Raw genomic sequence first — 15378 nt, forward strand, 5'->3', positions numbered from 1 at the left:
GTCGTAGATTGACGACCCTCACCGCACCTGAGGGTCATAGAATCTTTGGAGGGTCACTCGCCAAGCGACCCTCACGGCCCATATATGCATAACTTTCTCACGCTTTCCCTAATTCGGATGGATAATTCTGCTGACAAACATTCATAAATTCCTGTTTTTTATACCTGTTTCGTATGTCCGACTATGAATCCATTGTTTTCTATCAAACCCCTACATATTTTTATAAAATATATCTTCTAAATAAGCCTTCTTGCTCGGTAATCCTGGATTTACACCTTTTTTCTGCCTGGGAAAAACCGTTGTGGTATGTATTGTAAAGAGTTGGAGAGAGAGGCATGTAACGATGGGGAAATATATATTTTGATTGTAGAAGTATAATCTGAAGAAGTTACAACTTTAATATTCTTGGTTATTAGCCTCAAACTTCCTGAAATCCTGACTTAATTATATTGAACATCTATTATCCACTTTCTACATACCTATGCCGTGTTGAAATTGAGCGAAATATATCGATCATGTTCAATTATGTTCTGCCAAAGTCGTAGGGTCGCGAGGTTGACCCTCAGGATGACCCTCACGAACCTTAGGATGACCCTCACGAATTTCAGGGTGACCCTCACGAACCTCAGTTCTAGCTAATTAGCATGATGAGTATCAAATGTGATCTGTCATTTTACCTCCTGAGTCCCTTGCCGAACTGCAAAGGAAATCTGGTAAGTCTTCTCTTCTTCTAACTATCTTCACCATGTCCCAGTTTTCTGATGCATTCTCATCTACTTATGAGGGTCCACCCTTAGATTTTCTTGAATACAGTGCTGATGATGGTCTAGGTCTAAATCAGCTCTACTCCCTTATCCTATCTGGAAATCAAGATACCTCCCTTCCATTGTCTAAGCTTTGAGTGGCACCTGATTATCTTTATTGAATTTGCCTGGACTAGATCAGATCATTCATCATGTACTCTCCAGAAATAGGCAATAAATTCATGCAGTGATAGCTTTAGACTAATTTTAGGAAAAAGAGATAGATATCTTGGAATGCAAAATGAGCTACAAACTGCTAGAAAAACTTTAATCAAGTAGCGTTTGAAAAAGATGGAAAGCCTAGAATGATGTGCCATCAATGTTAGAAGGTACTTGATCACTCTGCATCGGCTCACTCAGGAACATCTTTAATGAACAAGCATTACAATGGGATAAATTGTTAGAGAGTTGCCTTAGCTACAGGAAAGAAACCAAACATCAAGCTTGCGTTAGAGCATGCAGTATGTTCGAGACCTAACTTTGACATTAAGCAATAAGCATCCCAGTTCTGACCTCGACATCTAGGCGTAGAATGTGATAGTATAAAAATTTAATGAGTGAGTTTGGCAGCAGAAGCTTGCTCAGCTCCTCACTATATTGCATCTTCCCTTTCTTTTTCTTAAGTATATCGAGTTCTGTGATTTGATCTTCTATGCCCAGCTAGCACTATTAATGCCAGAAATTCCTTCTGCCAAGGTTATACGCCGGCAGCTTTGAGACCTTATTCATGAGAACCAAAAGAGTATCCTTTAGAAACTTCCTTCTAGTGTAAAGCTATCACTTGCCCTGGATTGCTGGACATCTCCATTCCGACAGGTATTTATAGCGATTACAGGATACTTTCTCAACGAGAACTGGGAATATCATGAGATATTACTAGGATTTGAACACTTACATAGATCTCATTCTAGCGCAAATTTGAGTGTAGTGCTCCTCAAGCTGCTACAGGAGCATCAGATTATAGATTGAGTGCTTGCGGTAACTACCGACAACACTTCAAATAACGTTAGTCTCATAGCAAGTATCCATGAGGCGATTGAGTCACTACAATCCTCAAACAATGTTATTATTATTTAGGTACCCTGTATTGCACATGTGATCCAGCTGAGTCTTAAAGATCTCCTTGGAAAGATGAAGGCTGCTCTAAAGATTGATATGGCTGAGCAGACATGGTCTGATGATTGGGTGGATAGTCTTCGTGCGAGGCAGCAGAAACGCGAGATCGTGGACACTTTAAATAAGATGCGACATCATGGCTTTTATCCTCATTTATTATCCTAATCTGTTTCTTAGGTTCAAAGCCTTGCGATTTATATCAACACGAGTCCTCAGCGCCAAGAGTCATTCTACAACTTGCAAACCAAGGAGCCAAAGCTTGTGCCAATCCAGGATGTTGCTACTCAGTGGAACTCCACATTCTTAATGCTTGTACGTGCAAAGAAACTCCAGCAGACCTTCGATGCGTTCTGCTCTCAGTACGACCAAGAGCACTTTGCCTTGAGTTAGGAGCAGTGGCGGCAAGTAGACTATCTTATCTGCATTCTCTAGCCTTTTCACTAATTTACGACCCTTCTCTCGAAGTCCAAGGATGTCACCATCCATCGGGTCTTTAAGGTCTATAATAAGCTATTTGACTACCTAGAAAAGTCAATTAGATAGCTTAGATGGAAGAGGGTCGCTTGGAAGCAGGTGATGCTTGCATCTCTTGAAGTGGCAAAGAACAAGCTCTCAATCTACTATAAAGACACTAACAACATGGATGGTCATCTCTATGCTATTGGCACCATCCTTTCTCCACAGGATAAACTTCAGTTCTTCTCAACTGCAGACTGGGACCCAGAGGATGGTGGAATTGATTACCAAGTAATCTATCGCCAGAGCCTTGAGTCCTCTCTCAAGAAGTACTTGGAGAATCTTGCCCAGGAGCAGCAGATAGTGGATGCTCCCCTAACAAGTATAGCAATGGATGAATTTGATTTGGCCTATGTTCAAGATGAGTCGCAGCAATCTTAGATTTGACAGCCAGTTTAGTCTGACGAGCTTACAAGGTATCTTGATAGCAGTGAGTGTCTTGTCTCTTAATATCAATGGGAATAATTACTGATTTCTCTTTTAGACATAGTCCCAAATGCCCAACCTCGAACCTGGTGGAAATATCACTAAGATGAATTCCCTGGAATGGCAAGGCTTGCACGAGATGTTCTTTCTATTCCAGCTAGTGATGCAGGAGTAGAGCGGCTTTTTAACTCTGCACGAGATATCTGCCATTATCGTCGAGGCTCTCTACAGCCTCAAACAATCTCAGATCTTATGATATATATATGTACATTACAGTTTAAGATTTATAAAGAGAAGCAAATAATGCTCTCTGAATATCTTTCGACTCAGGAGATACAGGCTGCAAAGAAAGAAAGAACTTAGCAACAAATCACCATTGATCTAATTAGTGATGATGAAGAGGATGAAGGGCTTTCTTCTACAGAGCCCCAAGAAACTTTGCAAGGCCCATCTGCAAAGGCACTTGGCAAAAGACGCCTAAGAGATATTGCCGAGTGTAACAACGTTACAAGGGATACGTATAGGGATTCAAGAGGGATCACAAGAATTGAGTATACAAGGTAGGGTATGGAATGTCAATGTACTGAAACCTATCTTTTGCTATCCTGGAGCATCTGCCATCTTTATAGATATACAATGTGTACCAGATCTCCCTTCTCTGAATAACTCCAGTAGTCAAGGTGCAGTCCGAGGGAGCTGAAACCATCCTCGAACATATAAGCCTTCACCTGGTGTAGCTGAAACTCAACTTGAGACGTATTGGGCGCATTTCTTGGAATAGTTAGACCCTAAAGCCTGCTGGTTATTATAACTATCCCCCCTTCAAGGGCTTGCGTCCACGCGAGCCATGAAGTACGCATTCGCTAGATCTGATGTGATCTATATAGTGGAAAAACCAGAGATATCGGACAAAAACCACTATAGTACATCGTCTAGCTTCACGTTCGTTTACATTTTCGGGATTTCTTAAATTCTTGGATCAACCTGGGTGCATTCATATTGTTCTCTGGTACCCATTGGTTGTATTCCGAAGGCCATCCTGTCCACTTGATCAGGTAGTGAACCTTTCTCTTTATTAGTTGTTTATTTTAAATTTCTTCCACCTCATATTCCTCAGGATTATTATCCAGTTCTAGCAAAGGCATCATATCCTGCTTCTCCCTAGGATGGTATTCTTTGAGCAACTGGATTAGGAACACATTATGAAGCCGTGAGTATTGCTGGGGAAGTGCTAGTCGATATGCCTGAGACCCTATCACTTCTGTGATTCGAAATAGGCCAATAAATCGAGGTTGAAGCTTCTTATTCTTAAGCTTTAGATTCTTTGTTGATAATTTTACCAGGCTGCCTCTTTTGAAGGTCTTTGGCGTATGTCGCCTGTTGTAATTTTCAATTTAACATTGCTATGCTGTGTTCAGCTGGTCTCGCAGTCCTTGTCTGAGTTCATAGAGTTTTTAAATACAATTCTTGGCTGCAGGTATCTCCCTTTCTGGGACATTGTCTGCAATATCAACATGGAATTCTAGGTTAAACCCATATAGGGCCTTGAATGGTGATATTCAAAGTGTATGGTTTATACTATTGTTATATGCAAATACGGCTATAGGCAGAAGCTTTGCCTAATCCATTTGTTCAAGACTGGTAAATGCCCGCAAGTAACCTTCAATGATTCTATTCAAGATCTCTGTCTGACCATCAGTCTATGGGTGAAAAGCAGTGGACATTCTTCTCTTGATAAAGGAATAATGGCATATCTCAGCCCAAAACTTACTAGTGATTCTGGAGTCTCTGTCTGATACGATCCCACTAGGACATCCATATTGCAATTCTACTTCTTTGTGGAGTAACTCCGCCATTTCGGCTGCGTCAATTGTGTCCTGGACCGGTAGGAAGATCGCTATCTTAGTATATCGATCCATAACTGTCAGAATAGCATTGTATTCCTCCGTCCCTACTTTGGACACTAGCAACTAGGTAATGAAATCCATTGATATCTCCTTCCATGGCCTGCTTAGCTGTGGCAAGGGATCCAATTGCCCATAGGGTTTATGTCTTGGAGTGGCATTTCCTTGATAGACTAGACACGTCTGTATGTATTCCTCGACGTCTTGTCTTATGCCCTCCCATTTGAACTTCCACTGTAAGAGTTCCAATATCTTTTGGATTCCCCAATGCCTAGCAGATGGTTCATCATGGTATAACCTTAGGATCTTATGCACTAGACTCCTTTGGTTAGGGACCAATATCCGGCCCTTGTACAGCAACACTCCATCACTTGTATGGCCATATTGCAGTCTTGTAGAGTCTCCTTTGCTGAGGTCCTTATCTACCCGCATACAGAAGGGATCCTCCTTCTGGGCAGCTGCTACCAACTGCCGCAGGCCCTCTAAGGGTTCCTGCCGTGGTGCTTCATTCAGGACTGCCTGCTGAGCCCTTTGGCGTGTGACCTTCTGAGTCAACATACACCGAATGAGGTGATCAGCCTCAACCCTATCTCCCTGGGGTGTCACAGAGGGTCCCAACAGGCCTGGACGCACTATCCCCCTCTGCCATTTAGATTCCTATCTTCCCAACTCACTGTTGTATACACAGGTTTCCGTCAGCACTTGTCGTCCCAACTCACTATCGTATTCACAAGCCCGGCCTTGCACCTGTTGTCCTAACTCACTATTGTATACACAGGTGACCACATCTTGTGGCTTTTCACTTGCCTGCGTTGACTCCTTGCCAACCTTGTAGGTCTTCTCTTCCTCACTTCCTTGAGGATTTCCATCATCGTGGGATTGCATCACCCTCCAACGATAGCTTGTGTAGATTTGTTGTACGCGAGCAATCTTTGCCCCTAGCGTTATCAACAACCCTAAGGATGAGTCTTCTAGATCATCCTTCTAATTTTGTCTTAAGTAGTCTGGTCTTCGTGATGGCGCATCTGCCAGATTTGTCGATCCTGACCACTATTTAATCATGAAATCGTATAGCGTAAGGTAATAGCACCATCGTGCTTGACGACCATTTAGCCTAGACTACTTCATAAAAGTCTGCAAATTGTGATGGTCCATTAGTACCTCTACTGGGTACTTACTACCCTCTAGGTAGTGTCTCTAATGCTTAAAAGCTTCCATAATTACTAGCATTTCTTGGTCTGGTGTCCTATAGTTCAGTTCTGGACCCTTGAACTGTCTGGAATAGAAGGCAATGGGGTGCCATTGTTCTTCAAATAACTATGATAGTATTCCACTAAGCGCATACTTGGATGTATCAGTCTCTAACTGCGTTGGAAGGTCTGGATTGAAATGTTGCAGTAATAGTGCGGTTTTGAAAGCACTCAATAGTTCAAGGAATGCCTCCTGCTAAGTGTTACCTCATTCCTTGCGGAAATCACCAGTTTTCTTACCGTCCTTACTGCCCTTCATTAGGCTTGTAAGTGGCCTAGCGATGCACAAATACCCTTGGATAAACCTTCTGTAGAAGTTATAGAACCCAAGGAACACTTGAACATCCTGGTACGACCCTAGTGGATGTTCCTTCCACTCGCTAATCGTTTGGACTCTTTCTGGGTCCATCTTGACTCCCTAGTCATTAATAATAAAGCCCAAGAACTCCATTTCATTCTGATAGAACTGGCACTTCGAGGGTTTTGCATATAGTTCGGCTGTTTGTAGCCGTTCACATACAAGTCTCAAATGCTCTGTATGCTCTTCCTTCGTTTTGGAGAAGATTAGGATATCGTCTAGATATATAATGCAAAAGTCGTCAACCAACCCTCTCAGGGCCTGGTTGATGTAACCTTGGAATGCCGCTGGTGCATTTGTCAGCCCAAACGGCATCACCAAGTACTCATAGTGGCCATAGCGCATAGGTAATCCCCTGTACGCATTTGTGGCTCTCCTTCAGGACCGGAAGGGAGCCTTACTCGTTTTCCGACGAGTCTGAAAGGTCCCATGTCTGCTCAGCCATTCGCTCATGACCTTTCTTTCGGCTGGCTGTTTTGACAATACGAACACTCGGTTTCTTCTTCTCAGTGTCTCCCTTATCGTCCTTCTTATAGTAGTTAGCGAGGTGCTCGGTGCTACCACAAGTGAAGCAAATTCGCTCTCCTTTCTCATTCTTGCCAGTAGCGAATTCCTTAGGACCCTTTAAGGTCCCTATTTTATTCAAAGTCTTGTTCTCATTCTTGCTCTCTATTTTAGAAGCATGCTTTGATAGATTAGGCTGTTTGGTTGTATAATCAGTCTTGGTTTCCAGCTTCTTGAAGTCCTTTTTCCTAGGGTCCTTTTCATCATGTTTAATTTCCTCCCACATACGTGTAGTAAGGGATAACATTGCTTGTCGTGTCTGAGGTAATAGATTAATTCCACTGAGTCGGATTACACGTTATAAACTTGGTTGCAATTAACTGAAGAATTCCATTGCCTATGTTTGTTCATTTTTTGATTCCATTTCTCTCTCAAGGCTTGTGAGATAAGCATCAAAAGCCCAAGGGGTTTGATCAAATCTCTGTCTGGCTTTACTCCACTCAATCTGCGTTTTGATTTTGTCGTTTCCTTGGTCCCAAATAGTAGAGTCGAGCCAGGTGCTAAAGGCTTCCTAATTATATTCATCGTTAGGAGCTGTGTGGATGTGGTTATTCCACATTGTTTTGCAATCTTTGTGAAAGTGAATTAGTGCCTTGATCACTTTGGTTCGGTCATTATTATATTTATATGGGGATGCATCGAAAGCTCGCTAGATCTCAATCTTCCAGTCGCTCCAGGCTTTGAGGGTTACACCTATCTTGAGTTCTTTAATGCTGTTGTATTTAAGGTTATGATTAGCTTGTTGTTTACGTGGTCTGTCGTCCTCATCGTTAGTGCTTTTATTAGCTCATTTTCCTGTATAAGCTTTCACGAGTACCTAAATCCTATCAGTAAGGACTTGAAGTTGTTCGGTAGAAAGTGATCGATTATCTACAATCTCTTGCATTTCGTAGAGTCCCATTGGCCGGCGGACGTCCACTTCATCATACTGGTTTTTGGTATTGTCGCTGGATTTGGTTGGCCCCTAAGTAGGACTAACGCCCATTCTATTATCCTGTTGGTCGTTCTGGCTGTCCAAAGACCCTGAACGAGCAATTCTCCTTGTAGATACTGCCATTGTGATTGGTCTCAAAGGATAGAGGTTTCAGAGTTGTAACAATATTACAAGGGATACGTATAGGGATTCAAGAGGGATCACAAGAATTGAGTATATAAGGTAGGGTATGGAATGTCAATGTACTGAAACCTATCTTTTGCTATCCTGGAGCATCTGCCATCTTTATAGATATACAATGTGTACCAGATCTCCCTTCTCTGAATAGCTCCAGTAGTCAAGGTGCAGTCCGAGGGAGCTGAAACCATCCTCGAACATATAAGCCTTCACCTGGTGTAGCTGAAACTCAACTTGAGACGTATTGGGCGCATTTCTTGGAATAGTTAGACCCTAAAGCCTGCTGGTTGTTACACCGAGGATGCGGAAAGTAATTAGGAGGGTGATAGTGAGGTTATATCTCTGCCAGAGACACAGTACTGAGTGTCAGGTAGAGTTCGCAAGCGTTCAAGGTTGCTTGATGGATATGAGATATAGAATATGTAGTTTAATTCATTTAATTCATCTATTTAATTTGTTTAGTTCATTTTAATTTAATGCTTTCAGGGTGATTAAAGCTAAACAAGTAGACCTACAAATACTGTAAGTAAAATACTCAAAAATACCGCTAAAATCTACAGAATTTATGCACCTCGTGACCTGATGATGTTTGCATTGTTTTACTACCCTGAGGGTCGGGTCATGGCCCTGAGGGTCGGGTCGCACCATCAACGACCCTCCCCTTATGGAGGGTCAGGGTAGGGGCTGACGACCCAAGAACCTCCGTGGTCCGGGTCGCGGTCCGGGTCGTCAGGGTGACCCGCGGGTCGTGGCGAGGTCTAGACGGATACCTCAGGCCGAAAGCGGTCAGCTTGCTGACAAAGCCTTTTTTGTGTCTGAGCGCGTCTTTGTTAGCGTGCTAACCAGAATTCGAGCGTATTGGCCTGTATGCTAACAAAGTATACAAAAGTCAACCACCTTGGATTATGTTTTTCTCAACAACCATTGCTTGCATAACAATATCGCTTCAATTGGCGTGTTAGTAACTCGATTTTGAATATATTAATACGCATTTATTATCAAATTTTTTCCTTAATTAGCGAGTAATTATCTACTAAACATGACAGCATTCGCTCCATACAAACTTTGACGCGAATCTGATGCAGATTGACTGAATACAATCATAAATTCTTTATAGGATACTATTTATCCTAGCGTCTTTTATATATTTTAGGGGTCATTACCATGGATTACAGGAAGATTATTATAAAATACGTTGTGAAAAAATGGGCTCGCGGAGATTTCGGCATCCACCAAAGATCAACCAACCTCGCTTCAATAAGCAATCAACCCTCGATAATTTCATAAAAAAGGCTACTCGGGCTAGTACGAAGACGCCTAGTCAGTCTGTTATAGGCCAATATCATAGTTTTATTACCGTTCTACCATCAATCATCAATCAAGTACAGTTATCAATCCGTGACACTCGAGAGAAACAACCGGCATTACAGGAAGAGGCTATATATAATGCTATCCATAAAATATACCCTTATCCTCCACGAGAAGGCCAATTAAAAGCCCTTTATCATTTAGTCTTCCAGCGTCGCGACTTGATTCTCATTGCGAAAACATCATTTAGAAAGAGTATGATTCTTCAGGCTATCTCTATCTTGGTTGAAAAGACCATTACTCTTATAATACTCCCTCTTACTCAAATTGGAAATGAACAGTCGGAATATATTGCACGTATTGGCGGCCGGCCATGCTTTTTGGACAAGAACAATATGAAGCCATTGGTACTTGAGAATATCAGGAGGAAGAAATATACCCATATTCTATTGAGCCCGAACTGGCCCTTAGTGAGAAGATGCGCCAAGTTCTAGTTGAACCGACAATGAAAGGGCATATAACTACTGTTATCATTGATGAGGCGCATCTGGTATACCACTGGGGCGCAAAATTCCGGATTGAATGTGCTCGGCTTGGAGGGCTACGTGCTATCTTAGGGTCAGATATACCGTGGTTTGCTTGCTCTGCTACGCTAGATCCAGCAACATTGAAGACTATGATTAAAGATGCCGGATTTTCAGATAATACTAAGATTCAACGCACGTCTATTAACCGTTCGGAGTTAGTCTTTCGTATTGGAGTTATTCCAAAGAATACTCGCTCGAAATATACAGCGCTTCGATTTCTTTTTGATCCCAGTCCCCGGGCAGATGGAGATACAACTACTCTGCCTTCAACAATAGCTAAAACAGTCGTGTTCTTCGATTCCAAACGGGAGTTATATTCGGCATATGACTCGCTTATCAACTACCTTACAACTCATGAGTCGTATAAATACACTAAGCAGACTTGCCTTTCAATTATGGCTACCTATACTCGCGAAACATACGATAAAGATAAGGAATGAATCACGTCCGAAATGCGGAAATTAGACACTGAATCTGAGATTCGGGTTATTCTTGCAACAGAAGCACTTGGAGTGGGCGTCAACTTGCCCGATATTCGTCGATCAGTCTTATATGGTCTTCCTAAGAATCTTTTACTGGCGACATTTCTCCAACGAGGAGGTCAAACATGTCGTGATGGCGGCAAGGGAGAGATCATACTCTTAGTTGATGCTTGGACTGTTGGTGAAAGGATTATCTCATCTACTATTCAGCAAGTCTCAATTGGTTCTAATGAACTTAATAATGAAACTACGCAGAGTGAATAAGTCGACAAAATACCACCCAAAAAGAAATCATCAGATAAAGAGCGGCGCTCCAAGTTACCACAGCTTTGGTATGATACTGCCAATCAAATACAATGTATACAACGGGGCTTTCTGAGATTCTTCGAGGAACCAGAGGGCTACTGGATAGTCAAGAAAGACCAGTGCTGCAACCACTGTAATCCCACGCTAAGGATCGATGATATTGACAGCACTAAGTACTATGTCTATCATGAACGAGGTCCGCAGTTTGGCAAGATTCAGAAAGCTGTTCACAAGGATTTACAGGCATGGGCTACAGAACAAGTGCATACATTATCTAAAGACTTTGCATTTACACCAACAGCAGGCTGTCTTTTGCGGAATGACATGTGCATATTACTAGCCCGAAATGCATATTTGATATTTACCAGCTCTGCTCTCAAGACAATTCTTAGACCATAGCGATGTTGGGATAGTCTTGGAGAGCAACTCTATCAGACCCTTAGAAAGAGTTATGACAAACATCAATCCTGTATAGAGAAATCTCTAAGGTCCTTTATTACACCTTAATTATCTAGTCAGCCATTACCGTCTTCTTTGATCACAGCAAGTGAAGCTTTTTCAACACTAATCAATGGCTACTCACAACCATCATACTCCGCTACATGATCTCAGCTTCCATTGATACCAATGCCGGACCTGTCGATCTCATCGCAGCCCATCCCGGATGAACATCAATCAATGCCTCCAACACCGGCAAGTCCTATATCTATAGGTGCTATTAGCAAAAGGAAACTCCCGCTAGAGCCTGTATCAGGGAATATAAGGATTACGCGTCGATGACAGCAAAAAATTCTTGATATTGAATGACTATGCCATCTCCCAATCCCAATCTACTCCATTATCCACTATCTTCACTAATGCATTGTTCCGTCACAAAATTTGATGCTAAAGTTAACGCAAGCACGATCCACATTGTAGTAGGCAATTAGGTCTCTTGACGACCCTAGAGTCTTCAGCACAAGCAGATGCGTATAACATTGCAAGAAAGATCGAGTGGCATACGAGAAGAAGGTGCGGTGAGCCATGTGTTACAACCAGGATCTATATAAAAAAGGTGGAACTTGAATTAAGGCGTTATAACCTTGATTATGGCCTAGATCAATTCTCTTTCATATTTAATAGAGTTGTCGGGGTGTTGAGAATTTTGAATAATATAGATAAACTCTTTTATGATCCAATTTATTATAGTTTATCATCATACTCATCCGCATCCTCTGTGATATAATCTTCCAGCGAAGATATCAGTACTGAAGCTAAATCTTCAAGCTCCTCATCGGCAACCTGGTTTTTGTTGAACCTGTCGATCTTCTCAGCAATTGGATCACCAACCATCTTATTAAGAAGATCAGTGGGAGCATAGCCTGCTTCATAACCATCTGTATGACAATGCATGGTGCGCTGTTAGAAGAGATAGACTGACTGCAAGCCAATGTACGTCTCGACCTCCATCCTTATCGGTATGCTTAGAGTTGGTATATCGGCCTGATAGATGATCAATCTGGTTCTGAAGACTGATACTATAGCTAGCAGTCAATACAGTTCGTCGAAATAGATCGCTTAGGCTTTGCATTGATGTGCGACGACTAGCCATGATCTTTCCTTCTTTCCTTTTTTCTTTTCAAACTCACTGCTTAAGTACGATGGTGGTAGAATTATGGGTCATAGAGCGTAGGTGGACCATTGCAGCTGGCAAACACCCAAAACCCACTCGGAAGTAGACCTCCCTGTAAGGCCACGACAGCTATGGAAATGCGCCAAAGAGTCTCTTATTTGTATATAAATCTGATAGGACCTGAAGCCCGAGGTTTACCCCTCGGCGGGCTATGTCCCAGTAGGGATCGGTGGGAAGCGTGCAAGTCACGAACCACGGCCGTTAAATACACACACACACACACACACCCCTGGGAATGTTGGGTGGCATATTGCCTCCACCAGGCGGTTCGTGTTGCTTTTGGTCGTAGTAATCTCTCGAGAGGCCTGAGATACCTCTTTCTGCGTCTTTTCCACGTGTAATTCGACCTTCGCGAGGGGCTGCGCTAGTTGCTCATTCGTAGGCGTATTCTTTACCCGTCGAGCCAGGTGTAAGAACGTGTCAACCACGGTAGTTGAGAGCTCACGGGGCATGCCAATCTCCAGCGCTTCTTGGTGCTTCTTCAGTGCCTCGAGATCTTTGATGGCTGCAGCTACGTATGCGCGTATATCAGGGTCATCTGCAAACCGTGGTTCTGGCCACGGAGTGCCCTTTTTACCTCTTTTCGGGCCCATGCTTCAACCACGTCGATTGAGCAGGCGAAAGTTGGTAAATAGACTGTCAAGGAGGTCTATTTTCACTGAGATTCTTTCCCGCAGTACTTTTTACCTGCGTAGGTGCGTTTTCATAGGTGCGCGAGGTATGGTTTTCCTCATGAGATATGTGATGAATATATAATATGAAGAGTGTTACAGGAATGGATTTGGGAGTTCATTAATTGTAGTTAAAAAATGCTACCCCTATTTAACTGGGCACAGACCACATCTTATTTTGACTACCCTAACAAAAAGTCACAATACCACCCATCCACTTCGCTATCCTTGTACGGGATATCTACATGGTGAATCATGTTAAAATTACAAGCGTATGGAAATCCATGGTGGAATAATATATGGTGCAAGTTTGGTGCGATTTAGCCGCAAAAAGCTGATTGTAATTAGGGTATGAAGCTGATTGTATCCGGGGTCCGAACTTGATAGTAAAAAAATAACCCTAACCCGAACCCTGATTGTTACCGGCCCTAAAACAATCAGATATTTCAGGCAAAGTGACTATGTAATAACTCACAGCATAAGTCTGCCCACCCTTCTGAAGTGCTAGCATGAGATAGACTATACCGGGTATGAGCGGCAAAGTACTAAAAATGTCTAACTGCATAATCTTCTTCATCTAGGGAAGCTTGGTTATATTGCGGTGAGGCACCTTAAGATAGAAGGTAATAGCAATCAATGAAACACCGCCGAAAGGTAGATTAACGTAGAAAAACTATCTCCAGGATACATTTGATGTTAAAGCACTGCAGATCAAAGGACCTATAGAGGTGGCGAAGCCAAACATGGCGCCCACAATACCCTGAATTTGCGCACGCTTTTCGAGAGGAACGACATGCATAACGGACATCGTCTAGGAAAGGCACATGTTAGCTACAACACGAACGAGAGAGAAGGCGAGATATGGGCCAGTTAAGAGAGAATGGTATCTTATCTCACCCAAAGCATATCTCCTGCGGCCGGATTACCGAGGAATTACCCCGGTAATCTAACGGAACGTGCTGGGTATGTCTGTAAATGGTGAACATGAGGAACTATTGGCAGGACATACCATGCTTGACAAAGAATATTTGCAGCATCTGCTGATAAAGCGCGCAGGTGTAGACGCAAGTCGGCCTCAATATGCTCTAGCGTAGAGCTAGGGAATAGAAACATGAACATATTAGGCCCGGTGACGGTCGTTGATGCCCTGGACTCCTCCTGTTTTCTCTTGACATTTTCCTTGTGTGTTTTGAATCTTTCTGATAAGATGTTTATCAAACGCTGTATTCGATGGAGTTTGCTAAGAATCTGCTGCGATGCCATGCGACCTTGATCTTCCACATATTCAGAGCCATTGGCACCAAAAACATTGGGAGGGGTTTGAAACATCTCGGATTGATATTGGGTGCTATTCCCAGGCTGATTAGCCACCCAGGACCGGTCGTCCCCATTAAAAGAAGTTTCCTGCCGCACTACGGCGGTATAATAGTTCAAGATCTTCAAAATAACAATAGACATAATGACCAGAAGGTAAATGTCCTGCGAGCATTGGCATGTTAGGATATCACTAATGACCTGGATAGTTTGCTCATTGTCGGCTATTATTGATTCAATTTTCGATAGCGATGAGTTGTCCGATCTAGAGAAATTTTCAAGACTGGGTCTCATACATCCACCGCAAGAATTGGGAGCCGATGAGGACTGTTGTTTGAGAAGGCTAAGAGCACGCACAAGAAAACAGCATGTCTGACCAGGATTCGGCGTGTCGACAACCGAGGAATGGCTCTCCTTTGGTTCTGGCACAGAGCAGGACGCTTCTGATTCTTGGAGTACATCCGTCTCCAAGGAAGGCGGTAGGACTATCGAGGAAAGAAGAGGAGTCGCCTTTTCAAAACCGATAAAATTGTCAAGGAGATTCTTATCATTGAATGAACATGGGGCATTGACCATTTCAGCTGACAGCGGTAGCGAAATCTGAGGGCTCGGAAAGTCTTCGAATCCCCAGTTTAAAGCGTTTAGTAATAGAGTTGATGGTGTCACTGGATCTACCAGCGTGGTAGACTCTGCTGCAGAAATATCTGTATACTCGGTGGTTGGCGGTCTCGGAGACAGTTGCACAACATCATCAGAGGGAGCCAAGGTGTCTGGTTCAGCAACGAGGTCCATAGAGTTTGGTGAGACTGTAGGAACGTGGATTGAATCGCTCATCGGGCGGATTCTTTGCTTCCGTCCTGAGCGTTTAATTATATGGTACTGGCAAGAAATGCCTTTTTTCACACAACGGAAGCATTGCGGCTTTTCTTTGCTGCACTTTATCTTGGACGCAGCGCAATTGCTACAACTAATTCGTAGCTTATGACTTTC

The 15378-nt window shown here is 42.9% G+C and overlaps 7 protein-coding genes across 7 annotated transcripts, besides 5 other annotated features; 3 read left to right on the forward strand and 4 right to left on the reverse strand.

Annotated features, from left to right (window-relative positions):
- The first annotated feature begins 1349 nt into the window (after nt 1-1349).
- Nucleotides 1350-3266: a mobile genetic element.
- On the forward strand, nt 1935-2309 carry TSTA_126760 (uncharacterized protein; the record flags this gene model as incomplete). Its single annotated transcript, XM_002482915.1, has 2 exons — nt 1935-1975; nt 2105-2309. 2 exons carry the CDS (start codon nt 1935-1937, stop codon nt 2307-2309), a joined length of 246 nt encoding a protein of 81 aa, XP_002482960.1.
- Nucleotides 2559-3036, forward strand: TSTA_126770 (uncharacterized protein; the record flags this gene model as incomplete). The annotated part of the gene is made up of 2 exons (XM_002482916.1): nt 2559-2738; nt 2926-3036. 2 exons carry the CDS (start codon nt 2559-2561, stop codon nt 3034-3036), a joined length of 291 nt encoding a protein of 96 aa, XP_002482961.1.
- Nucleotides 3267-4144: 878 nt separating the features above from the next.
- Nucleotides 4145-5290: a mobile genetic element.
- Nucleotides 4481-4680, reverse strand: TSTA_126780 (uncharacterized protein; the record flags this gene model as incomplete). The annotated part of the gene is made up of 2 exons (XM_002482917.1): nt 4481-4561; nt 4633-4680. The coding sequence occupies 2 exons, from the start codon at nt 4678-4680 to the stop codon at nt 4481-4483; spliced, it is 129 nt and encodes a 42-aa protein (XP_002482962.1).
- On the reverse strand, nt 4832-7163 carry TSTA_126790 (gag/polymerase/env polyprotein, putative; the record flags this gene model as incomplete). The annotated part of the gene is made up of 8 exons (XM_002482918.1): nt 4832-5397; nt 5485-5721; nt 5944-5962; nt 5990-6041; nt 6111-6144; nt 6256-6433; nt 6536-6749; nt 6775-7163. The coding sequence occupies 8 exons, from the start codon at nt 7161-7163 to the stop codon at nt 4832-4834; spliced, it is 1689 nt and encodes a 562-aa protein (XP_002482963.1).
- Nucleotides 5753-6715: a mobile genetic element.
- Nucleotides 7164-8468: 1305 nt separating the features above from the next.
- Nucleotides 8469-8526: a microsatellite.
- Nucleotides 8527-10395: 1869 nt separating this feature from the next.
- Nucleotides 10396-11130, forward strand: TSTA_126800 (uncharacterized protein; the record flags this gene model as incomplete). The annotated part of the gene is made up of 2 exons (XM_002482919.1): nt 10396-10648; nt 10691-11130. 2 exons carry the CDS (start codon nt 10396-10398, stop codon nt 11128-11130), a joined length of 693 nt encoding a protein of 230 aa, XP_002482964.1.
- Nucleotides 11131-11913: 783 nt separating this feature from the next.
- TSTA_126810 (uncharacterized protein) lies at nt 11914-12996 on the reverse strand (the record flags this gene model as incomplete). Its single annotated transcript, XM_002482920.1, has 2 exons — nt 11914-12107; nt 12627-12996. 2 exons carry the CDS (start codon nt 12994-12996, stop codon nt 11914-11916), a joined length of 564 nt encoding a protein of 187 aa, XP_002482965.1.
- Nucleotides 12611-12630: a microsatellite.
- Nucleotides 12997-13474: 478 nt separating the features above from the next.
- TSTA_126820 (sterigmatocystin biosynthesis regulatory protein, putative) lies at nt 13475-15222 on the reverse strand (the record flags this gene model as incomplete). The annotated part of the gene is made up of 3 exons (XM_002482921.1): nt 13475-13651; nt 13763-13885; nt 14026-15222. The coding sequence occupies 3 exons, from the start codon at nt 15220-15222 to the stop codon at nt 13475-13477; spliced, it is 1497 nt and encodes a 498-aa protein (XP_002482966.1).
- Between the last annotated feature and the right edge of the window lie 156 nt (nt 15223-15378).

Source organism: Talaromyces stipitatus, genomic scaffold (genome assembly GCF_000003125.1).
Source record: "Talaromyces stipitatus ATCC 10500 scf_1105507295555 genomic scaffold, whole genome shotgun sequence".
Taxonomy (NCBI): Eukaryota; Fungi; Ascomycota; class Eurotiomycetes; order Eurotiales; family Trichocomaceae; genus Talaromyces; species Talaromyces stipitatus.